The following is a 26,654-nucleotide window of genomic DNA, read 5'->3' as shown; positions in this document are numbered from 1 at the left end:
ACTTCAGCAAATACACAGCTACCATGAAGGACAAAGAAAAGAGGAGCGCCAAACAAAACCGGAAATGTGAATTCGTGGGCTTCCGTCCTTCGTTCGCTTCCATGTTCGATCTTACTTCGACTAAAGTTCAAATGTGGATTCTCACATACAAACTTGAATGTTTACCGCGGTTTATACGGCTATAGGATTATGGCGGTGAGCGTCTGATTCAACCGATAAACGCGTTGTTTTCGTTCTGTGGTAACGTGCGCACGGGCATGCATCTTGCTAGACGGGCTGAGAGTTCCACGATCGAGTTCCACCGCTGTTAGGGTCGGTCTTGATTTCAGTGTACGCCCGCGTGATGGATGGTTTTCATCGCGCGCTTCTGTGGAATAGCTCTCAGATCCGAACACAACAGGACCGGCAAAAGACTGCAGGGAAAGCTAAGAGATCATATTTCTGTCTTCTCCGGGCGATCAGTTGTTGGCGTCTTGAGGTGCTGCATAGCTTGCCTCCCAACAATTTGCCCGCGCTCGGAAGCGAGAATTCGTCTTTCGCAGTCATCTCATTAAATATCAACAAGGAGGCGGTCTTTGTATAGCGATGGCTGTGTCATTTGCGTCACTCACATCTCACACCTTTTCTGCCCCTCGCTAGGCTGCACAGGTCGCCTGGTGCAGCGACGATGATGAGCTGTGTCCGGCGATGTTCGTCGAGTCCCAACTGGATACGCCGGACGCCGAAATCCTCGACCGAGGAAAGCTGCTCGAGAATCTACTTACAATATCGAACTGTAAGCGCATTCTGTCTTTCGTGTGTGGTCCGAAGATAAGCGACGCGCCGGCTGCACGTTTGGCGCCCCGCAGTAGCGTTCTTCGTAATATTGCATGAAACAAATATTTTTAAAAATGCGCAGGCACAGCGCTTGATCTTCTGATTGTCGTGATTTTAAAATGCGAGTGAATATTCAGCTTTCGAGATCTGTCTGTGACGTATTTTAAGTTTTGTTTTGCGCTGTCATAATGCGCAGTCGTTCACATGCTCAGTATGGTTTACTTTTAAATGGAACGTCCAGTTAGTGTATGACCACCGATTATAGCCGAAATATGGCATGAAGGCGCGCAGACTGTTCTCTAAAGCGAAGCTTTCTTTGCCCACCTCCATGGGGCTTGCCGTGAAAAGGTGCAGCTGCTGTGTTTTGTCAAGTTTATGCAACATGCTTATGAACATGTTTAATGCAAGCCGTCGCTGAACTAAAAAAAAAAAGTAGAAAAATGAAATCGCATGTCTGATGGTGGAATTTTAACCAGAGTCCCTTAGCACAGCAGCCCGATGCTCTATTGAGTAAGTCACAGGCACGTGCATGGCATGAGACAATAACAACCTTACCGCTCCTCGTCACATGGCATATCAACAGTCCACTTAGACAAGGTACACACCAGTTTTTCCCATCTTTTCCAAGTCATAGCTAGTGCTTTTGAGACACTATGCGACATTCCACTGCCTTTGGGCTCAGCCCAGGCAAACGGCAGAAGGGATGCACCCGCTCTGTCTGTTGTGTAACACTTCTATGCCTGGCAAAAGCGGTGCATGCGATTGCCTGTGCATCTGCACATATTGCTGTACCACAAGGTACAGCTGTGTAGCAGGGGCATGAAATGACAGTGCTTCAACTAGACAAGAAAAGAAAACAGGGACAGGCAAAGTATGGTACAAAATGATATAAGCTTTGCTTACTTTGACAATCATCATTAGTGGTTTCTGCACAATTTTTCTCATTGCCTAGATGTTAGCCTAATGTGTCATATGAGCAATTTTTCTTCTTCTCTCAAACAGAAGTGTTTGGATTATTTAATACCAGTTATGTATTCGCTTTAACAGTGAAACATTCTGTACTTGTATAAGAAGTAGTCATTACCAATATTTGTGTAGATGAAAGCACTGCCTGAGCTAACATGCCAATAATTTTGCTGTTTCTTTTTTAAAATGCAGCTGTTGGTAAAATATCTGTGCCTGGGTAAAGATGCCACAATTTCAGTTGCACGCTTACGCTCAGTGTGCCCTGTTTGGCTGAAAGGGAGGAATCGAACATAATAGCAAACGTGTAAGAAGATACGTTTTGCGTTTCTTTCACATTTTATCGTTGCCAAGCGTAAAGCTCATCTCATTTTCCTTTTATTAATTACTTCTCTCTACCTTGTGGGTTTCCACAGAACTATTACATCAAAGCTACACATTGTGCTCGTGAGTGGGGGGGGGGGGGTAAACGCAGGAACATCATGGTATCGGAGAGTGCCGTAAGTATGAATATGTGATGTGTTAATGCTTTCACTACATGCATATGCCAGTGGTGAGAGAGAGTGTGTCAGTGCCTTTTGGGAACTATTTCAATTATAGATAATTGCGCTTTGCAGGCTCTGCATATGAGGGTAGCACATTCTTTAATTGCACACTTCAAGGAATTCTTATGATGCGAAGCACTGAGACTATGGCAATGCTTTCTCTTTGTGCATTTTACCAAAAGAACTTCCATTGAGTTTAGTGGACTTGAAGATGATTTTTGCGTGGAGGAGGAATTTAATTCGCCTTCAGACAACCAGCAAATTCCTGGATGAGAGCACTGAAGAAGAAAGCGATAATAAGAACCCTAATGAGAATGGTTCCTGTGATGATCACCAACAATATGACAGTGGCTGAGGGAGCTGAGGAGGGACCTGGAGACTTTATGCTGTACAAGAGTATCAGAATTAAAGGACGAGTTCAGAAATAGATCATTTACTATACGTCTGTTCACACGAGTGCTCTCTCTGTGCAGTGTTCAGAACATGCAAAGTTGGTAAATGCCCACGACTGCAAAGGGTTAAAAATATTTAAAAAAATATATATGAGACCCTGTCTCTATGCTTCTCTTGCCTTTCGTCAGTGAGGGTGTTTATTTGTTGCACACAGGTGCTGAGGATATGCAAGGATGTTTTTGTGAATGGCAGCATCGTTATTTTGTAGCAGTGAAGTTGACTACTTTTGCCTGTGCATTTTTGTGGCAGCGGGAACGCCAGTGATTCAAGAGCGGACCGAGTACCCATGCCCTCTCTGTCGAGGCACCTTCCGTGCCCTCGGTGACCTGGTGATGCACGAGTGCCCCAAGGAGAAGCCACCCCGGTCCCTGCTCACTTGTTGCTTCTGCGGCTTCGCCACTGAGCAGACTACTGTTTTCAGGGCCCACCTAGAGGTAAATATATCTCTGCTCAAAGGCAACACATTAGAAGAATACTGATGCAAAATTTTTACCTCATCTTTTTTTTTTCATTCTTTCTTTTTACCCTTTCTGGTCCAAATTTCCGCAGTAAAGTAAAAAATTTGTCATGTGCATCCATCGGTGGTGGTAGTTGAAGGTGTTGGTAATGTGGTAGTCAAATTAAAGGTGCTATTCATGTTGCATTACAAACCACTGACGTGTGGAGTCAGTCATCTGCTGCAGTGGTCATAAGCCACATAGTGACTACATTGCCAATAGTTGAGCATATTAGAAACTGGATAGGATTGTACAAGGGTGCGAGGTGGATGCTCCTTATTATGATAAATGTGCAGAGTACGGGAAGAAAGAATGGCCGATCTGGTGCCATGCTAACTTTCAGCAACACAGTCATGATGTGGCTTGCACCCATTGATTTGTGCGGATTGACATGTGCTATCGGTTTTATGCCACGTGATCACGACCTTTGTTTTCTTTGATGTGACACAGAAGCCTTCTCAACATGCCCTATGCCTGAAGCTACACTTACTTCGCTTCGTGGGGGATTTGAACTGGTCATATTAAACAGTGGCAAAATTAGTAATTTGTTATTTCATGGATTGGAGGCTCTAGACAGTGATTTTGGATTTGGCAGCTGTCTAATGAAGCGATGAAGGCAAGATGCAAATTCGTCCAAGAAATTGTATGTTGCAACCATTAATCTGTTATAACCGGGTCCGTTCAAAGCTGAATTAGAAGCATTGATAATATAGGCAGACCAAAAAAAGTGAGAAGAATGGCCTGTCATATCAGAAAGTCCATTAAAGGCCGATTTAGAAGCATTGATAATATAGACAGACCAAACTAACTGAAAAGAATGGCCTGTTATATTGGAAAGTATGTTGTATGTGGATCTGTTGTAATGGGGGCGTAGACTGTATATGTACGTCCAGTCATGGATGGGAATCCTGTGCCAGTTATGTCATTTTGATAATCACATGAATTGCTATGCCTTGTGCGAAAAACTGGAAAATATGACCGAAATTTCACCACACTGCGGGATAAGAGCTTTGGCAGCTTTGCCTCTGGCAAGCGTCATTGATAGTTTGCTAACGCCGTGCTGTGCATTGTGCGGTTGGTCTCAAAGGTGGCATAAAAGTAGCTTTGGTGTTCTGACTGCCAATGGGCACCAACAGCCGCACCCAATTAGACACCCTAAATAGAAGTAAAGTAGTCAGCAATCTTACCGAGTGAGGGCAGGCAACGAGGTCTGTTGGTGGAGCAAAGTCACATGGTTGGGCTAGTGGCGTTTCCACAGAAACAAGTGCATGAGTGTTTGTGCGCTGCCTTGGCCCCTTTTGTTTTCTTGGGTTTCTTACATTTTTTTTTTTGTTCTTTCAAATTGTGCCAGTTCGTTTAGGTTGCGCCAGCGCCATGGCAGTTGCTGCTAATCGCAGTGATCGCAAATGCTTATATTGGAGCAATCGCAGCATAGTTGCCAAGATCAAAAAGAGCAAACTGAGGGTGCGAGCGGTCAGGGAGGGGCCAGCGGATGAGGAATGTTGCTACTTTTAGCTTATTCAGGGTGCTTGCACCCAATCAGAATTTGTCTGCTCCAGATTTAAGTTTTATCTGCTTCAAAAATTATAAAATCACTCTGGACATTCCCACACCTGTCCAGTTGAGCATATCAGTTGCTTCTTTCCAATGAAAAGACAAATAAATGTTCCTGTTTTGTATATATTTGCTTTATTACTGGTTAGGTATTCTCTAGCAGTGGGCTGCACAGTACGTTGCCGTTTGCAAGCTGTACAAAGCTGACGCACTTGAGGAGGTATTCGGTAAGAGTCCACCTTGTGGACTGTCCATTTCTGCCGCTGCTGACTGGATGCAGCTGTACGAGTGAGGAGGAGACGAGCGGCCCTAGCCAATCAGCAACGGCCGAAATGGACAGCCCACTAGGTGGACAGAATAACCCCCCTGCTCTCCTGTGTGTGTCTGGTCTTTTTGTTCGTCCGTTTTAGCAAGCAGTGAGAAGAACAACCTGCACTCTCTTTTCATTATTAGTTGCACATCAAGCCATCATTGCGGTGTGGCCACTGCAACCACACATTCCCGAGTGAGGCTGTCCTACTGCAGCACCTACAGTTGCACGGGTCCAGTTTGCCTCTAGAGCCCCTGGCTGCCATCAACAGTACATCGCCGTACACCGCCTACTTGGCCCCACAGACAACTCCTATTTTGGCGAACAATAATGGTACCCTTTGTGTAATCAACACGCCAACTTATGTGGTACCAGGTGAGGCTTTGTATTGGCTCTTTTCCTATCACTTCTTAGAGCAAAGCTTTCTTTATCTCCCTCTTCACAATTCGGCATGTCGTTGTTGTCGGTCTCACCATATACTAGAAGTTTTTGCTTCTTTAACCACCAGTCTTTGTTGGAGACACAATCACTTTGGGAAGGTTTTGTGCGACTTGGCACCAAATACAGTGGAAACTCGTTAGTACGATGCCATTACATACAATTTCCTGGCACTTTGCTTTGCAATCGAGAACACAAAAATTGGCCCATTAGAGCTACGCTTACTTTTTAGCATTTCATATGTTCCTAGAAAACACAACTATACATTCTCGGAAAACGCAACTTTTTGGCACCAATATTCAGTACATCACCAATCTGCGGTCGTATGATACGTTTTTCGGCTGCTAGGTCCCACTTAAACAAGAAAAGAAGCGAGGCATGCACGATTTAGAACATTAGCCACCCGCCGCATCAGCTTCCCCGTAATACTTGCCCACCTGTTTCACGTAAAAACACCAGCGCGTACTCAGTTTCTTATTCTGTTGCCAGCAAATCTCCTCCTGGGTTGTCGTACGCCACATTCATAGCTATCGCCGCCACACCTATTGCAATAAGCATCTTCATCTATCTGTTTTACAGCATGTGGGGCGTAGTGATATTGGTGGCCTACTGCATGCTATCAACTGTGATAAACCAAACGCATCACCGTTCCCTGTTGCAGGCGGTGCAATATGAGCATCACATTTCACTTCTGTAGCATCCGGCGTTGCCAACCAGCTCTATTTCACTTCGGTTTCTTGTTGCCGTCTTGAACAATACACAGTAGGAAAACAACGAAACGTGTCTTGTGCTGTCGAAGCCCCACCAGCTTGACGTACGTCAGCATCTTGTGCTCAACGATTCGTGCAAAGCTTCACATTATATAGATGTCTACTACAGTTGGGTCCGTCATATATTTTAGTCACTTCAGATCATAAGTTTTTTCGGTAAGTACATTTGTTTCTCACATTTTTTTCCAAAACTTATGACCGAGGTTCTACTGCACATTTGCGTTATAAGAACTTGGCACAACATTTCTGGTGTTGTGCCAAGTTCGCTATCTTCACCCACTGCCAGGAATGCTTGCAGCTGTGTACTTCGATGCATCCGGTGCCGAGTCAGGCAAACTCATGCAAAGGTGAAAGCATCATCCCTGAATAAAACTTATCTTTGCTTTACAAGGTATGCCGGCATAGCTGATGATCGTTACGGGTAAGTTGTGGGATCCGCTCGTTGCTGCAATTCGCTGGCTATTTATCATGATGTCTTTGTCTTGCTGGCTCAGCAAAGCTTCACTTATATGGGTAGCGGTTTGGGATAGTCGGAAGCATGCTTGAAGAAAACAAGTTTAGACTGAGCGTAGAAATTTTTATCGCGCTAAAGCACAGCGAATTCAACTGCACAATGATTGTCGCTGTGCGTGAGCAATATTTCCAGTCCATATTGGCAGCTCATCATATGCAAGCGAATCCTGCTTGCAATATGCAGTGCCTGCTTTTGAGTGCTTCGACTTGTGAGCACATGCGCGAAAACTTGAAAATAGTGAATGTTGAAATAGTGCCACGCATTTATTAGAACTTCATAGAGGATAAAGTTAGTTGCTAATTCGTGGCACACCGTCCCATATTAAGTTAGTGTTAACAGTTTCACAAAAGTTGTACTGAAAACTGCTCCGACAGATATGTCAGATTCGAGGTGTGCATTGAATCCGATCTGCTTGACATGTTTTGTTGTGACAGCCCCAACGAGAGTAAAATTGAGGAATTCTAGGATCGACTGCTATATGTAGTCTAATAAAGGGCCCTAATATTTGCTTCTCTACTGTATACTGGTTTGCCCCTGCAGACTATACATTGGGTGTGGACTATAGTCTGGAAAATACAATATTCTATTGCTATAGCAAAGCCAAAAATGCAAGACTCAAGAGATGATCGGTTACAGAAAAAAGAATGTTTGCTTGGCAGTTCAAAATATGCATTCTTGTAGCAAAAATCTTGCTTAGCAAGAGCAATTTAAAACAGCTTTATGGATGCGTGTATATATTTTGGCCAGAGTCCTGGCTTGGCTAGCTCACAGCTGTAAACCTGTGTCAAGCTGATGTGATCACATTTGATCAGACAGTTGTATATTAACAATGGTGCAATCCACATTTGTAATTTAGCATTGTTCACGTGCCATGTTTAAGCATGGCAAGCTGCCAATGGGCCATAAAGGTCAACGACCTTTTTTCTGGCCTATTGTAGGCAACACACTTGCATTTATTTCACGTATACAGGGTGTTCCAGCTAATGTTAGCCAAGCTGTTAAAAAAAAAAACGGTATAATATATATAATTATGAGGCCTACTGTGTTCAGTCATCAGCCCTCTACTGTCTCCGTGATAATTATTGAAACAAATACGATAATTTTATAAATTAAGGGGTGATTTCAAATGGGGAAGCTGTTATTGCATCCTAAAACATCTCATTAAGTTGTTTTCATCTCGCTATGTTCTGCATAACTGGTGATTTGTGTGAGCGAACGATTCCTTACTTGCCTCAGTGGTTGGTGCTCAAGTGGCCTTTTTGGCTCATTGGTTGCAGTGCTGGAGGATTACCACTCGAGGTACACATGCACTTTGTGCAACGCCATGTTTCATCGGCTGAGCCTTCTGGCAGCACATGGTCTCAAGCATTCCGAGTTTCCAGATATCCACATCCAGGAGAACCTCCTGCTGCCAGGCAGGGGGTCACAGGAGCCATTTGGAGGTAGGCCACCTCAGCTTGAACAGAAACAGGACTCGCAGAGTCTCAGCTATGCACCTCATCAACGGCTCTAGCACAAGCCATCAATGCTACCCCAGAAAGGCAGCTGCCATAAATGTTGGATAAGCCATCATGGCTTTCTATGGTTATACTGACAGGACTACAATGTATACACCTCTCAGTGCCATTGTCCATCAAGTCGCGTCACATGTGGCAAGCATATATACTTCAAAAGCTTTAGGTCAAGTTAGTTGCTACTCAAGCCACCAACATCCAACTAAGCACCTGAAATAGTTGCAGAACAGGCAGCCGTCCCTTACCCCACTGACTGCGTTGAGCATCTTTTGAACAGGCAGCACCCGTAACATTGTATGGTGTAGGTGTCCCTGTTATTGAACTGTTTTTTCCCCCGAAATTAGCAATCTGGCGACATTTTAGTGGTATGTATATGCTTTTAGCGATTTAGGATGCTGGGAGCTTCTTCGCATACTTCCCATTGGTGCATTCATACATCTGTAATCCAGTGGATGCTAAAATTTACTACTGAAGGAAACAAACACAATTGGTTACTCAATTGCATTTTGATTCTGCATCAGGTCAAGCATTGCAGTCCACAGTTGTCTACGTATGCTTATTTTGCTCTGTCAGAAGTGAGAAGCGAAATGTTTGAGCCACTACAGCTCTCCAGACAGAAGCTTGACAGCTTTGGTCTGATAATATGGCGTGCACTTGGTTCTCTGTGCAGCGCTCATGTGCTCTCAGTGCTGCGTCGTCTTTACCCACCCGGTGGCCCTGGCAGCCCACTCGTGCAACTGCAAGGAAGGCGAGGGCAATGTGACCAGCCCTTCTCTTCTAGCGGCACCGCAGAACGCACCATCTCTGCAGCTGACTGAACCGCAGTCACTGCAGCAGTCACCCCAGCAGCCGTCCTCAGCAGCAGGCCCGAGCCCCGTGCGGCTCTACTGCTGTCCATACTGTCCCTACACTTCCTACCTGTTGGCCAGTCTCATCAGGCACAAGGAGATACACTTTTCCCACCGATGCAGCGAATGCTCTGTCCGGCTCCCGACGCTGCCTGCCCTCATACAGCACAAGCAAAAGGTGCGCCCGTTTTTCTGGCCAGCTGGCCAAAGATTGTGTAGGTGGTGGTTTTACTGGAATGACACAGGCTGTAGTGTAACGTCGTGAATAGTGCAGATGAGGGAACAAGAGAGGCACAAACAGAACAAGAAACATTGCTTATCCCATCATCTGCACTGTTCACCATGTCAAACACACACCAACTAACCTGGCTTAGAACTCTCAAGTAGTTTTAGCCACTTAGTCTGCCATACTGGGAAAAGATGGCACTCATTTTAAGGGTTGAGGGAAGAGGACAACTGTTATGGACACTATAGGGCACTATGTGGATGGATGTGTTAATTCCGCTACGGAGGGGAAGGCATCACCACTCGGCATTTCCAGGGCAGTCTCTCTCCCAAGTAGTGACCAAGCGCCATGCTGCTTAGCTTCAGTGAAAGTTGCTAAAGGTTTCCAGTATGTGGTCATGGAGTGTGCCTTTTTCCTTTTCTTCTCTTGGCAGTACTGGTTTACATCAGACAAATTTCTGTGATGGCTGGCTGTTCTTCACATGTACACTGCGCTTGAAAGGATCTAAGCATGAAACAAGCTGTTGTGGCATAGCTTGAGAAGTAGTATACCGGATACAGAGTTCCCCAGGATACCCTGCATGTCGTCATGTGCTTCTGCTGCTCGCTGCCACTGATAGCTGTGTGCTTCAGAACTTTTTGAGATATCCGAGCCAGAGCTGTTACTACTGCGCAGCAAAAACAGTGCCATGCATCACGAGTCCTCTATGGCGTCTGCCATATCATGAAAGCCATGACTGCCACGGTGCCACTAAGCGCGGTGAGCAGTAAAAGAACAAAAAGTGAAAAGCCCACATGAATAAAATACATCATGGAGAGTTCCAGTCCACTTTGTCAGTTTTCGTAGAGCAGCTTCAACTGCTTCACTGTGATCGCAACTCACAACCTGCCCTTAATCTCTCATTTCAACATTCAACTTGTGGCCTCACTCTGTCATTGGTACGCACTTGCTCCAAGGAAAGCCGAGAAGGTTGCGCCGACTCTTCTATTGGAATTCACCATTAGTTAACCGTTAGGCTCCTTCAGAATGCAGCATAAGTCATCTTTAACAATAAAAAATGAACTAGGGCCAAGCAGATGCCATCAAGGCAAGCTGGTGCTGGAACTTAAAAAGTTCTGGCGCCACCTGTATTTTGTTTTTTTTGCATTTCTGGCCTTTGAAGCCTCCTTTCGTGGTAAGGCTCAACCTCTTGCACAAGATTTTCAAGCAACATGGTTGCCTGCTGTGGAGGGCAGTCTTCTGCCGTTGCTGGATTTTGGCCAGTCAGAAAATTTTACTTGTTGCCTGGAACTCCTGGGGCAGCTTCTTCTGGTTACCATGATTAATAACATGGCTTCACATGCTACCCAGGCCGTCCACTTCGACCTTAAATCACTCTTGCTACTTGCTCTCCATTGTGACAGCAAAAACAAATGATAAAATCAGACTCAGCTTAGTCAAACTCACTTAGCTAAGGATAAAGAGTTGACAATGTTTATCTATACACCTTTAGGCCTAAGAGAGCCTCAAGTATTTATTTCTACTTACCAGATGGTGCGACAGCATTTAACGCTGTCAATATGGAATGCTTTTTCACTAGTGACAATGGCAAATTATTGCTATATCTTGTACACTCTGGTTAGAATGTTGGCTTCATGGCAAGTTTGCAATTTTTTTTCTGTTTACAGGCATACTATTGTATTTATTCGTACAACAATGGAAATTTGTCACTACTCTTTCCTGTGTGACGTCCATGTGGTTGTCCCACACCGCGAACGTGACAAGGTCCGCCTGTCACGTCACTTGCGTGCGATTGCTTCTTTAAAGTAGCTTTTTTTCTTTTCCTATTGTTTTATATAGTACTAAAAGCATAATTTATTTATGCAGCACAAGTTATTTTTTATTCTTTAGTGCCCCTTTAAACAGGTACTTCTTACACTGTGCTTGTGGCTTATCATTATTTCTGTCATCTTTTTCTTTCCTGCATACCATCTTGTTTGCCTGCAGAAACTGTTAGATTCAACCAGCCACGTTATGCCAATGTTACAGACTGCGTTGATTTTATGTACGCAGAAAGTAGAATTGACTGTGTTAACATACCTTGCCTTGAATGGTTCAGATGCACCCCGGTGCTCCTGCCTCAGTGACGTCCACGCCACCAGCCCCATCAGTGTCCCCAGTGAACAATAATGGCCCGTACAAACGAGGGCGACCAAGGAAGACTCAGGAAGAAAGTAAGTGCAGTCTGATTATGCTATGCACTATGCAAGGTGTTTCACTTAACTTGAACCAAACTTTACAAATATATGCAAATTCTATGCAGCTGGACAGAACCAAGGTTTACGGTCGCTTGGAGATAGATACTCAGATTATTTTTTTGCATTCCGCCTAATTAGACAAGTAGTCTTGATAATTAATAAACTTCTCTATTATCACTCCCGATACTGCTTTCTGTTGCTTGGTATAAGTGCTAAATAAGATGTTTTTTCTGAGTGGCCAGTTGCATAGCAATTTTGTGTGTATTCGCGGGCTTCTTTCAAGCTCAGAAAAACACATTTATGTAGCAGATATCGAGTAGCAGCAGGCTGTAGCGGGAGTTTTCAGGTTGCTCTACAATTTTCTCATTGACACTTTTCATCTCATTATAACAAATGAGAAGCTGATTAATTATGACTATCTAATTAAGCAGGATGCAAAAATATAATTTGAGGATCTCCAAGCAACGGCAGACATTACCTTGGTTTGGCTCAGCTACGTGGCATTTGCTAATTTTTAAAGTTTGGCTCAAGTTACGAGAAACACCCTGTATTGCTTTGTAATTATGTCAGCCAAATTAAGCTACAAAGTTGTGCCCAAGTGAGGGGTTCTCAAGGTCAATAATTTAACATGTTGCGGCGCTAGTCAGTGCACAATTTTTTTACCAGAAGTGGGAGTACCAAAACTTGTCGATGTTGGATTTGTTGTCTCTAGTCTTTTGCTGTGCCACAATTCCAATAAAAATGTTCTCAGACATTTATACAGTCGACTTCGTTAATTCGACTCTGTTTAATTCAATTTCTCGGTTAATTCGATCTTGACTGGTGCACCTGCATTCTATGGCGCGAAGTTTCGTTATTTAGATTCTAAAATTGGCCTCTGTCAAACAATCCGAACTTGACCAGTCGACACACATGTATCTGGCCCCTATGGTGACCCTAATAGCGGCAGCATTTGTCTCGGCAGAGCTTAGAGGACAGTGAATGCCTTAAACACACATCTCCCGTCGAAAACGCTGATTTTTGGCCCGCCCTAGGAAGGTTTTCAAGCAATAACCGCAGCTCACAATAACTGATTATGGTATTTGCCCGGTTTTAATGCATATTGTTTTCTTTTCATGTTATTTTTAAAAAATTGGGCCGGAAATTGTCTGCATGGTGCAATGGGATACGAAACCAAAACCGTCTTTGCGATGTTTGTATGCTTTACCGCATAACACAACTGTATTGCGGCGGAGATGAACTTATGGACCTTGCGGCAGAGCTGACTTTAGGAAACCGGCCACCATTGCACAGCATACACACATATTCTTTTTTTTTTCGATTTATTTAGACATACATTGCCTGGGATGAAACTACTAAGGACAGATTAGCTCTGCCTGACTAGGGTCCCTCCATCTGCACATTTCTCAGCAGCAGAAAGTAAGCAATGTTTTTTTTATGTTTAGATCAATAGAAACATCCCACAGATGTAACGAAAAAAAAGTATCAGCGATATTAGACGCTTGCCCATTTTTCTCGCTACAAAACCGAGTGCGTGTTAGATTTATACTTTGGATACATCGAATGTGGGTGCTTGTTTGATTCGAGGGTGTATTAGAATCAGTCAAATACTGCCAAATGGATCAGCCATGTGTTTTGGCATTATTTCTGCATGTTGTTTAATTCGATGCACTGGGTGATACGATAAACGTCGTCAGGGTCGAAATAACAGAAGTCGACTGTACTGAGTGTCCCAGCTAACAGAGGAAGTTTAAAAATAAATGTGAAGCCTTCTGTTCAGCTGAAACTACCTGGATGTTGTATAAACCTCCTGAACAAGTCGCCACTAATATATTTTTTTTTTCTTATAGTTTAAGTAATTAATGCTGATTAATGAACTTCTTAGTTATTAACTTTGTCAATACGAGATTTGTCAAGCACATTTGAATACATCGCTTAAATTGTTTGCAATGCACTACCTCTTAACGTCTTTATATTTCTGAGGTTTAACTGTTCTGCAGTGATATATCACTGTCGTTCTTCCTTTTTTTTTTTCCCTTGTCGTCCATAGTATGTATGTCAGGCTCGTTTCCAATAAAGTTTCATTTGTCAGACAGCCATCCTTGCAATAGAATACATGCCTGCCAAGAGTGAAGGTCAAGATTGTGGTTAGGTGATGTGAATGACTGAGGATGTACTCTGGCTGCAGCCCAAGCAATAGCATTGTGAGGCAACTTTGAACTTCTGAAATGACTATGTTGTGTCCAATTCCAAGTTTTTAAAATATTTTTTATGAGTCTTGGTGCTAATACTGCATTGCCGTTTATCTGACTTTGCTTTGTCTGTCATGGGCACTAGAAAAAAATTAAAAATGGGGGAGTGGGGGGGGGTGGGTCCTTGATTTGAGCAGATGCTGTAGCCAACTGAGGTACACTCTACTTCTTTCTTTTCCCAAAGTTGAGATCGACAAAATGGGACGCATATGGCACTGCAAGACCTGCGGAGTTAGTCTGCGGAAAGGTGCGGAGGACGCTGCCACCCACAAATGTGCAATGTTCCGGTGCCCCCACTGTACATTTGAAACTCACAAGCCTAATGGTCTCAACATTCACATCAACTTTGCTCATACTTTCCGGTAAGTGCAGCCTCTGCTTGTGAAAGTGATTGGGAGGGGACATCTCTTGCTGCGAACATATGAACTACTGTTTGCAGCAAAAATATAGGCAGCTAAAGAATGACAGAAAACGACTACATTTCTTCTTATCTGTCACCTTTAGAAGCATGTTGCTTAGGATTCAAGAATGCAACCTAAACTAGTCTATCAATGCTATACTCCGTTTCAGACATCAAGTGCAACACTGTGGAAGCTAGAGATACTTCTTGCCGCGTCCGCAATTAGAAATAGTTCTATGTTCTTGATCATAACTGTGTGAAACTGCTTTCTATATAGGCTCAGTATTAAATGAAAAACATTTTAATCCTTAGAAACAAACTGTCGTATATGGTTATTTAATGCATTGTTTTAGATCAATTGTTTTTCATTGCATTTCTTTTCGGTTTCTTTTTTGTTGGCAGCCTGTCGCGACATCCTTCCGTGCATGCTTGCGCGAGCATACACCTTTGGCACGCAGCACGGCACGGACGTAATGCACGGCGTGGTACATTTCCATCACCGAACTTCTTGCGTAGCTTCCACAGCGTTGCACCTGATGACTGAAACGGAGTATAGGCATTCTCAAAGATGGCATAATCTAAGGATTACTTTTGCTCAGTTCTATTCCTTCCTTACCGACCATGGTTTACAGCTGCCCGGTCCCAGTGATAATAAGGCCAGAGCGCCACATAGACCACTGTTAAAGCACGAATAGGAATAGCATTGGAATAGGATGGCACGGGTGTTTCCCTTCGAAGTGCTGACCCAGCATATTGCTGCTTCACTTGGGTGATCTGATGGGAATCGTGAACCGGAGTGTTCATCATGACGTGAATGATGACTGGCGCATACATGATAGCCCCCCATTGATGCTGCTAACGACTCAAAACATTACCCACGCAAGCACCCTAAAAGTCTGAGATTACACCATCACTTGCCTATGCTATATTGCTATAATCAGTGACTAATCAGTGTCAAATGCATGCCCCCCACTCACTCGTAGACTAGCCAGATAGTATTACTCATTTGCCACTACTATTGAATGTGTGTGTTCCCTCATCACTATGCACCACATTGCCTGGCCGCATTTTCACTATGCAGAATGTGCTCGTGCATTAGTTTTGTGCTTAGTTAGCACTGAGTGGTTGTGCTGTCCTACCAGAGTGCCTTGGTGCATATTTAATCATCTGGCTGTACTTGTTGCTGCAGTAGTGCTTTATGCTTTCTGCCGCGTGCATGTGCATGTGTTTGCGCGTGTGCAGTTTTCTTTTGTCTGTGCTACCTCTTGGAGCTCTTAACTGCATGTCTGATATTGGCAAGCTTGTTAGTTATTGTAAGTGGAAGACAAACCCTTTTCTTTTGTCTGTGAGAGACACAAACTTTTTTTGCATCTGCAGAACATCAGAGAGCTAATATGGCATGTTTGTGTAGTTGAGGTTTTTCCTGCATTTCTTGACTTGTTACTGGCTAGGTTAATTAATGGTTCTTTAATGAAGAAGCTAAGTTGTATTTGAAAATAAAGAAAACTTCTACCTCACCCTGACAATTTTTGCAGAATTCTGCACGCAAAGCTCTGTATGTACTTCCTTCTCATGCACACTCTGTGTTGACATAGACAACATCATGCCTACAGGTTTGTGAAATGGTATTGAAATGATCAACTTCAGCCACAATTATATGAGCTTACACTCAAAAAGCATTACTAATCATTAGTAATCCTTTCTATGGTGCAAGTTTAGAGAGAGTTTGATAAAATAATTGGCAACATGTTCAGTAAATTTTATATGTACTGTTGGTTGGCAAAAGTAAGATCCCCCTCCCCAAATTTCTCAAACCATGATTGGGCATCACATGACGGAACAGCTACTGTTAATTCTTGTCTTTAAGGCAGTCATACGCCTGAAGAATGTCCAAGTAAAAACAACATTTTTGCTAGCTGATACAAAAATTGAAGTCAGAAGTGAAGGTGGGGTAACGTTGCTTTACACCTGAATGAATTAATTAATTCCGGGGTTTTATGTGCCAAAACCACAATTTGATTATGAAGCACACCATAGTAAGGTGGGGGCCTCTGGATTTATTTTGACCACCAAGGGATCTTTAACATGCCCCCAATGCATGGGACTTGGGTGCTTTTGCATTTTGCCCCCATCGAAATGTGGCCACCGTGGCCAAGCTTTGATCCCGCAATTTGTGCTTAACGGCTATGTTGTTGCAAAGTTGTTGCAAAGTTGCGCAACTTTGTGCTTAGCAGCTCAACACCATGGCCGCTAAGCCACCCCGGTGGGTTACTTTACACCTGATGGTGCATACATAATTCGCTATGATCAGAGGTGATGTTTTGACCATTCTCAGCAGGAAAATAAAATTGTAAGTCACATTTTTTTTTTTTTTGCGGCACTGCTTTAATCAGTGCGCTGTGGGTACTGTAGCAATGTGTTGCTCATAATCCACTTTAAACTTGCTGCAGGTGCCAGAGGTGCTGGAAAACCTTTGTGACCAAACAAGAGCGGACGTTGCACTGCACCTACTCGTGTCCTGAAAGGCCATTCAAGAATGTCACAGAAGATGACATCCCACTGGCGGTGCTCAAGCAGCTCTCTGAGCAAAAGTCCAACATGCAGCGGGACCCTGTTCACCCGTCCAAAAATCCATCTGAGCACCCTTCTGAACATCAGTCTGGAAACACTTCGAAGCACGAACATGAGTGCCAACCTGAAGAGGACCCTGATGTCGCAGACGAAGCATATACCAGGAAGAGGGGCCGCCCTCCAAAAAATAGACCTCAGGTATAACCATTTGCAAGTGTTGGAAATTTTTCTGCAGTGCAGTTTCCAACACAGAGGTTCTCACACTTCAGTGGAATGGGTGATGCCAAAGCAATATCTGTGTAGTCATTTATGTATGTATGTACAGAGGACTTGTTATCCACTCTCAAAAAGACCATCCCATGATGTGGCCTAAATACGGGATGAAGGCCTGCAGCTCAATCTCTCATTTGAATTTTGTATAGACATCACATTGGCAATTCTTTCTTTTCTTCTTTGATAAAGTAGAAAGTATTGTTCAAACTACAATATAAGTGGAATACAGTCAAACCTCGTTATGATGAAGTCGCATCGGACACGAAAAGAGTACCTTTGTTATATCCAATACTTGTTTAGGCATACATGGAGGTATCGGTGCAAACAAATATACCAATCACATGGTTGCGTCTTCTCAGCAATGAAGAGTACATGTAATTTATCGCTGTTCCCATGTCTCGTATTGGCATGGCAAGATGCTGACAGGCCAGCAAAGTCTGCAAAGAAACCCTTTGCTAGACCATCAGAGGCATTCTTGCTTGCGTTCCTTTTACATTGGCCTGAGTGCAATATATATATATATATATATATATATATTCTGATATCTGTGTGTTTGCACGGCCGCTCGATCCAAAAGCACAAGGTGCGGCCCGCTGCTTCGCGCCTGAATGGCGTCTCGGTCCTAGTTCTCTGTGCGCACGCTGCGGTGTAACTGCTCGCGGATGGCTGCTGATAGAGAGCGCCTTCACAGCTGCGTCGGCGTGCGCGATCTCCAGTCCAGTCAGGCGTAAATAATGTGTTTTATATTTGTAAATTGCAGATAAAATTTTTTTAAGTCGTCATTGGAAGCGCTGATTACGCCACAAGCGCCAACAGATTGTCACAGGGGTGGAAATCTGTTCTAGAATACGCCTGAACGCTATCCGTGACGGCTGCCCATACGATGCACAGCCGGGTGATGCACTTCTGTCAAGAAATTCTGCTTGAAGCAATCTATCAGTACTTTTATTAACTTCTCGTGAACACGTACGCAAAGTAAAAACTTTACATAGGGAGAACTTGTGCTGAGTTTCCCAAGTAATGCAAACTAACTTTGCATTACTTTGCAAACTAATATTTTGTCCACCTGACGGTCATACACAACTTTTTGAGCAATGGCCATCTCATCGATAATGAGTGAGCAGTTAACTTCCTGCTCCACAGAAAGCCCTTCGCGCTCCACACGCAGCCTCTCCTTTATCAATGTTGTCACACCAACTTCGCCAGTCGAGTGTCCTGCATACTTTTGAAGTTTAGCACGACACGGAAGCTTCAAAAGGGCTCTGCTTCGAACATGCTCATACCCTTTATTTGAGCACAATTTCCATAAAACACATTCCTGCAGGATTCTTTCATTGTAGGCAGGCTTTTTTTCCCTAAAGTGGCCGCTTGGTTGCTGATAAAAACAGCAGCTTTGTCTTCTTTTTCCGCTCTTTGTAATACCTGAACAAAGGACTGAATTTCGTTGTTGTTTTCATAAACTAAGAGGCGGTTTTTCATTTCGTCCCGTTCAGACTGCATTTTTTTCAACTCTTCGCCTTGACGGGCAACTTTTCTTTTTCCAATCTCTTGACTGCTTTCTTTGACTGTTCCAGGACGTCCACAATATCTAATGTATTTTGGCAGGCCTGGTCAACAGAAAAACTACGTTCAGAGCATCATTCTAAGGCAGTCTCTGGAACTAGAGCTTCCATCTCGTCGCTGAGAAACTGTGAGGCACTTTCAATGTTGGGGCTTTCTCCTGAGCTGCCGCAATTATCGCTTGCCTCAACTACTGTGTGATCAGTAAAGTTTCTTCGATGGCGTTTTTGGGGCTGCACATTCTCTTTTTGCAGGTACTGTGGATATTTGCAAAACACGGTCAGTACCGCATTCGGAAGCAGGAGCCTAAGTTTCGTGTTCTTTGTATAGTCACTTTCTGTAAAGTGCAGGGAACATACTAGAGACCTGTCGCTCGGTTCCCACTTGCTTCCTTTTCCCAACACTCCTTGACGAGAGATATTTTTCAGCCATGCTTCTCGACGCTCCAAGTCGCAGGGGAACTCGTGGTATTTCACAGTTGGGTCCTTTTTGGCATTTGTGTTGCAGAGTGGCACACAACAGTTGCGCGGAATCGCACCACATGAACAAGGCTGGCTACGGCACACACGCACACCGAAGAGCCTTAACAAAGCACAGCAAGCACAGGCAAACTTGCTCACACACGAGCACGAGATTAATGCATATCGCACGGGGCAAACACGTTCTAACGCGAGAACCAATGCCCACTTAGCACCGGCGCGAAGTCGTGAAAGCATCCCCGAGCAGCGGCGCCATCACCAAGAAAAGCTGTCGCAACTGTAAACTCGGCCGAGACGCGCCCACCCATTGTCCGCGGCGCGATGTAGCTGACCGCACCTTGCTTCGCATCGAGCGGCCATGGTGTTGTAGATTACCATGGTAGTGTAGTGTAGTGATTACCGGCCATGGTAGTGTAGATTAACAAAGGTATTTCCGTCACCCATGTGACTGCGTTATAACGAGGTTGGACCGTATTTTCATGTCAGCTGCTTCGTTGCGTTAATGACGTCCGACTGTAGTATGCCTTTTCAGAGCACTAAGGCAGCAGTGAATGTTCAAAAGTTCTTTCCACAACTGTGTCTATAGGATCATGAATTGAACTTCAAAAAGAAAATTCTGCAATACGTCCTTTTCCTACCCGCCGTAGTGGCTCATTGGCGATGGTGCTGTGCTGCTAAGCCAGAGGTCGCAGGATCCAATACCGGTTGCATTGGCCGCATTTCGATGGGGGCAAAATACAAAAATGCACTTGTACCATGCATTGGGTGCATGCTAAAGAAACCAAGCTGGTCAAAATTAGTTCAAGAGTCCTCCACTACAGTGTGCCTCAAAGTCATATCGTGGTTTTGGCACTTAAAAGCCCTAGAATTTAATCTTCTTGTCTCCTTTTCCATAGGGGACATTGACCATTCCTCAGCCAGCCCATGCAGAACCCAAAGCCGTTACCAGAAAACGTGGAAGACCCAGAGGAAGGCGGAAATAAGAAACTTAGAGGTGAGTGACGGGGCACCTCATTTGGCCCCTGCATGTCTGGATTTTCGCTCAAAACCGACCATAGTGGCTGGTAAGCAAGTTAATGAACTGTACTAACGAGCTGCCATTCCATTTAATGGTAACATCCTAATATGCAACCAGCAAGCCTTTGCTTATGGACAGTGAGGGGCTATTTACTTCTATACTGATAGTCATCATCATCGCCCTATTTTTATGTCCACTGCAGGACGAAGGCCTCTCTCAGCGATCTCCAATCACCCTTGTCTGGCACTCGCTGATCCCAAGTTGTGCTTGCGAATCTGATTTCATCACACCACCTACTAAGCTGCCATTCCCGACAGTACTTTTCTGCCCTAGACATTGCGTGGCCTGCCCAACTCCATTTTTTTCTCTTAATGTTAAGTAGAATATCAGCTACCTCTGTTTGCTCTCTAATCCACACAGCTGTCTTCCCGTCTCTCAAGGTTACACCTAACATTCATCATTATGTAACACAAAAAGTAACAAATGCTGGACTTGTGGAACTCGCATGACGAACTGCAAATGTGGCCTTTACAACTGTGCAGCTTGGCTTGTCCCATGGTTTGCGCAAGATCGGTAACTACTGGATTGACCAAGGTTCGCTAGTTTAGTTTGTTTGAGGATGTACTGGTGACATCAAAACAAAAACATTGCTCTTTCTGTACGACAGCAGAGTTATCAGACAACCGTATTAGCCGCGAGAACGAACTACAGGGGCACCGCAAGCGCCGCTTGCGTGACATCAGGGCACAGAGTCGCACCTGTCTTCTGCTGCAGTTAGGGTGGTGTCCGGGCGCCTTCTGCAGTGTTTTCGTTTGTTCGCTCTCGTTCCCTCTGTTTGTATACTTATGGCGGCCATTTCAAACATATTTTTGCAACGCCTTCGTTGACAAAAATTTATTCAAAGGCAACACTACAGAGCGCAGACCAGCCTGTTGTGGGTTTTTCATGCGCAGATCGACAACCGCAATAATTTAACATCTAAGAATCGAGTTATGCCATACCTGACGCATTGCAACAAGTCTGTCAAAACGCTGGCTATATATGACTTTCACAGCAGTTACCTTGATTTTAAACCTCTAGAACAGTTTCGTGCACGCCGAGTGGTGCGTGGTATAGTAGTGAATTTTCGCGTTTCTTCACAGTAACACGAGGACTTAACTAACACTGCAGTTTAGATTCTACCAACACCACTTGCTTCTTTAACTGCTTCTCAAAATTAGGCGGTTCTTCACGTGTTCATTTTAAATAGCGGTAATTTGAAGTAAATCTAATTGAGGCTTACAGCTTTTTGCAGAATACGAAAAGGAATGTACCAATATATAATCCCTTTTCCGTGCTACACGTTTGAGCAATATACTGGTGTTTGTTGCTTGAGGAATCTACATGCGGAATCTGTTTGGCAAACTGACACAGGCTGCTCTGCCCTAATTTTTTAGTGAAATATGCCTTTTGGACCGTATGGCTGCAGCAAGGAAGAAGCCGAAACGTCATTCATTAGTAGTATGGGACATATTGAAGATATCATAATTCCCCGGTGGAGGGTCAAAAATCAAGTGAAATATGTAAGGCTTGTGGTGTCTTCCCTATGAAGATTTGCGAGGTTCTCTTCTATGTACTGATGAAGCGAATAGTTCTTCGTTTGTATAATTAAACAACGCTGGATCTGGACATGGTGAGGCAGAAGGCGCTTGAATTTTCCTTTTCTGGACACCCTAAGCTGCGCTGTAGTACCTTCAGTATACTTTAGGCATTGCACTTGGCGCTGTAAAAAACTGCTTCATGGTTTCAGTTTGAAGTTGTAGTGAACTGATGGGTTTTGCGAATAATGTGTGCCTCGCCATAACGACAGTCGGTCGCTACCGTTGTGTGAGGGGCGTGCCATATTGTTGATAAAGTCTACTGAAGGCCACCGTGAAATATTTCATCACTTGCAATTGATTGGCTCTCAATCTTAACCATGAAGCTTTTCTTTCAGTTGACTGCTACTATGGCATTTGTGGACTAACTATGTAAATACTCTACATGACACGCCATTGTGTTAGCAGCCATGAGAAATTCGTTTTATGGGGGCCTGTTTCAGAGAGCGGTGAAAGTAGCAGCACACTTTTTCATACGAAATGCACGCCTCTCTCTTTCTTTTACTCATTAATAAAGCAGCCATATTTGACTAGAACAACTCACCAGAGTAATAAGAATCATGATGACAGCTTCGATGGACAGTGTCTTTCTAACACGGATAACATGTTGACACCAAATACAAAGATTTTTCTTCCTCCTTGTAAAATGCAATGTCTGTCATAGCTAAGTACTAAGGGAACGTTAAATGTTCAGCGAAGCATCACACACAACCTCGCATGTTGAACTTGCAGACATTCTTTTTATGAAAAATTTATGAACAGACACGGTGCATATACCGTATGCATTGCATAACCAGTAGACCCCTTCAACGCTACGCCGGTTGTGATATCAAAGCCACAAATTTTCTCGACTCAAGTGCTTTTGAAGAAGGAACTGTGGTTCAGGCATGGCAGCAGAAAGAAGCCGACATATCCTTCAGTAAGTACGGCTCGAGCCACCCATACCCTAAGCATACACGAAGGAAACGGGCGTGCGCGGTAGCCGAGTGAGCAGCGTCCTGGCCGTGACGTCACTCGCGAGAGGGTGCCACTCCAAGTTCTCGCCGCTAATAGGCAGGGTCCAAATTATTGAATGGGGCGCTGTAAGGGGCCCACAATTTTGGTCGTTCTTAAACATTAAGTCTATGGGGCCAATGCCAGTGCAGTCAAGCTTTCTAAATAATCAAGCATGCCAGAGTTATCGGTGTTCGTTGGTGACTAACCAAAACTAAACTGCTGGCTCATTTTCTCACTAAAATGTGCTAAGCTCAAAGCCTCAACTCATATTGTTCGAGGTGTGTCATAGCAGGAAACCTTCAGATGAATAAAGATAAGGTGAGCACAACTACCAGGTAGGTCAGTAATCATGTATGGTAGGCTAGCAAATAAACTTAAAATTAATTTAAAGACCTTGCAGCAAATGATGGAACAGAAAATTACTGGCATGACACGAAAAAGACACTAAAGCTGCAGATACTGGTAACTCATTATACATTCAACAGCAGCACAAGAATTCAGTTCAAGCTCTGCACACAAAAATGTGCAGCACCTGCCTTTTGTGCCTTGGCGCTGCAATACATAACTCCTGAGAGATGCTGATATCAAAAGAAGTTCACCCCCGCGATTGGCTGGCATTATCTATACAAATTATTTTGAGTTAGAAAGTGGTGTGTTTGTCACTTCAATGTTAGGTAATCACCACTATAATTAAGATTGGGGGAAAATGGAGTTGGACAGGTCATGAATGCACTGACTGGTAGTCGTTTAAAGTAACAGAATACCAAAAGAAAATACAGTCGGGAAGGGCAGAGTATTAGATGCCGTATGTTTCTGTGTGTAACCCCCCCCCCCTACTCCCCAATTACACTAAAAAAAAAAAAAAAAAAGTCGGCGCATATAATTTGTGAAAACTCTATACAACCGCGCTCAAATGTTAGCAAGAATTATCTCCATTCGTGACTTGTCTATGCCAGTGGCTCTGTTCTCTACCTCCTTGGCATCACTGATGATAACCTTCAGCATCTGCTGCGCTGTAAAAAGTTGCCATCGAGCGCAGCTCATCGTGAACCAAGTTCTTGTTTGCTGGTATGGCGTGCACTATTCGCCGACTACTAACACCGCCAAACGCAAACTAGCGACCTGAAAAAAGGACGAGAATAGGCAACCATGGAAGGGGGCAGAAGGGAGCTTCAACCATGGAGGAAGAAAATATTTCCTTCCATGGCTTTTAACATGTGGAAGTAGGTAAAAAGTGGAATTGCCTATGAGATAACTAAACTTTGTATGGCAGAGAACTTAGCCTTAAGGTGTGGATTCACGGCAGTGTGTGCTATGGTTGTGAAGCTACACTTCAAGGTGAAAAACCCACACTGTTAAACCTGAGTTTACTGTTAAGATTTTTAAATTTTGGGGCAAGTTATGCACGCAGAAATATGGTAATATGATGAGATTAAAAGGTTTGCAGGCATAAGATGAAGCCAGCTGACACAAGAAGGGGGTTATTGGATACTCTTGGGAGAGGCTTTCATCCCGTAATAGACTTTAAATAGGCTGACGACAGTGATGTCAAGTGGAGCTGCAGAGTAGGAATCATTGTTTTCAGGTGCTGCTGGGACAGAGCTGCTCCTGACCCGAGGTATCAGCTGCTTCCCTTCACTCCAAGTCTGCTGCCATCATTTTCAAGAACTCTCAACAGGGTTGGCATCGCCAGTGCTGCTCGAACACTCTCTTGTGATACATTGACACCCGCCTGTTTTCAAGCTTATCGGAATACGTCCATCATGTGCACTCCTTGTCAACGCACTTTGAAAGTGGCGGCCGCTAACGGCATGGTTTAACTCTCTACGATCATTGGAAGACACCCGTGAGGTACTCAGCAGTGCAGACTCTAAGCATTCCCTTGCATTGTGGGCAGCTAGCTTAAGGCCATTTTTCTGTGCCTTCTGCTTGTCTTATGGTTTCTGATACAGCCTACTTTAATTTACTGCCCATTGCACCGACTCAACTTCAGAGTTCTGTTTGAAGTTGATTCCTCTGTTCAACTTATGTGGCAAGTGAGGAAGTGGCTGTTGATTTCTCCACGCCGTGAGGGCCATGGATGAGCAGAAGGCATGTGAAAATGGCCCTCATGGTTAACTTTACTGTTGCAGGACACCGTTGCAAAAAGGAAAGTGCTACCATAACAAACTTGTGGTTTAGAGCATTTTTCAGTGATGCACATCACTTACTGCTGAACAGTCCAAAATTGTGGCACTTATTGTAAGAATGCTTATTAAAGAATGAACTTTGTTTATCTTGCCTCAAAAAGTGCACAGGCCTACTGCAGCCCTATAGAGCACACACACACACACAATGAAGTATGAGCGTGTTTGTGCTAAAGTACCACTTCCACACTAGTTTCAATCATTACCAGTAGAGCAGACAGGTCCCATATGGTGATTGTGACATGTCATGGCTAATTTGGTCCAAGAAGCTTGGCACACTATAAACTTAACATCGGTCTTACTACAGGTTTTCCCGCTCAGTTTAATCCAAACGCCATTGAAAATAATCCACGTGCCAGCCAATTTAATCTGAGCGCCAGCATTTTTAATCCAAGTGCCAATAATTTAATCCAGGCGCCACCACATTTAATGCCAGCACCATCCGAAATAATCCGCGTGCCAACTCATTTAATCCTTGTGCCAGTCATTTTAATTCAAGTGCCACACATTTTAATCCTAGTAACAGTCAATTTAATCCTGTTGGAAATTGATTGAGAAACGAATAATTCTTGCAGAAGAGGTCCTAACAGGCATCTCGAATGCCGTCTATTCATTGATGTGATCACTATATTGACGTCAGCACTATGGCAGCACAGTTACCACGCTACCGGTGTCGTCATGGCTGCTTCAGAAACACTTCCGTGTGTTATACCACTCGCTCATTTCCTCCTTTTCGAGTCGCATTTTCGTGTGACAAGAGTGACCCACATAAGTGAGTCAGAATAGTGACGGATATTACACGAATTGGGTTGTGATCATGACATGCGATTTCCTTCCCTCTCATCTTGCATATCGATCGACGTCGTTCGCAAGGGTAAAAACCTGCTCACCATTGCTCAGGCACTTGACATAATCACTAAGCGATTCAATATAGCTCACTAAGCTTGTGTCTTGATTACAGTGTTATGCTTCCAACTCGGATATCAAATGAGATCGTTCTGAGAATGTAACAGCTTATTCTTGAGTGACATGATTAGGTCACTAGTGACCTAGTCGACGTCACTAACGTCACACATCTTCTAACCCGCCTACTAACATATCAAAGGAATTCGCTCTCAAAACTTAAAAACCTGCTCCCTATCATTGACTAAAGTGACGTGATCACTAGTGACTCTCGTGACGTCACCACGCTTCTCACGCATGCAATATCCTAAACTGCCGGCATGCTTATCAAACGAAGTGCACGATTGGGTGAGAATCATCATGTCATCATGTGAGTCACTAAGTGATCACCTCACTGGCTGCGTGATAGTGAGCCGGTTATTACCCTTTATAAGCCACTTCATTTGATATACATGCCGGCAGTTTAGGATAGTGCATGCGTGAGAAGCGTGGTGACATCACGAGAGTCACTAGTGATCACGTCACTTTAGTCAATGATAGGGAGCAGGTTTTTGATACGGAGCAGCGATTTCCTTTGATATGTTAGTAGGCAGGTTAGAAGATATGCGACGGTGGTGACGTTGAGTAGGTCACTAGTGACCTAATCATGTCACTCAAGAATAAGCTGTTACATTCTCAGAACGATCTCATTTGA

General features: G+C 44.0%; 1 protein-coding gene across 1 annotated transcript; it reads left to right on the top strand.

The window, feature by feature from the left end:
- Positions 1-75: 75 nt before the first annotated feature.
- Positions 76-25,447, top strand: LOC142582964 (uncharacterized). The gene is made up of 11 exons (XM_075693137.1): positions 76-195; positions 640-775; positions 3,027-3,211; positions 5,282-5,513; positions 8,138-8,302; positions 9,045-9,400; positions 11,547-11,661; positions 14,122-14,299; positions 16,788-17,106; positions 20,117-20,214; positions 24,457-25,447. Exons 1-10 carry the CDS (start codon positions 190-192, stop codon positions 20,201-20,203), a joined length of 1,779 nt encoding a protein of 592 aa, XP_075549252.1. The 5' UTR covers positions 76-189; the 3' UTR covers positions 20,204-20,214; positions 24,457-25,447.
- The last annotated feature ends 1,207 nt before the right edge of the window (positions 25,448-26,654 follow it).

This window comes from Dermacentor variabilis, chromosome 5 (assembly GCF_050947875.1).
Source record: "Dermacentor variabilis isolate Ectoservices chromosome 5, ASM5094787v1, whole genome shotgun sequence".
NCBI classification, from domain to species: Eukaryota; Metazoa; Arthropoda; class Arachnida; order Ixodida; family Ixodidae; genus Dermacentor; species Dermacentor variabilis.
The sequence above is the reverse complement of the archived record's forward strand: the minus strand, read 5'-3'. Positions and strand labels throughout refer to the sequence as shown.

Coding starts and splice junctions, on each gene's coding strand:
- LOC142582964 (XM_075693137.1), top strand. Junction 11,662..14,121: donor AAGGAAGACTCAGGAAGAAA/GTAAGTGCAGTC, acceptor CTTTTCCCAAAG/TTGAGATCGACAAAATGGGA. Junction 14,300..16,787: donor AACTTTGCTCATACTTTCCG/GTAAGTGCAGCC, acceptor AACTTGCTGCAG/GTGCCAGAGGTGCTGGAAAA.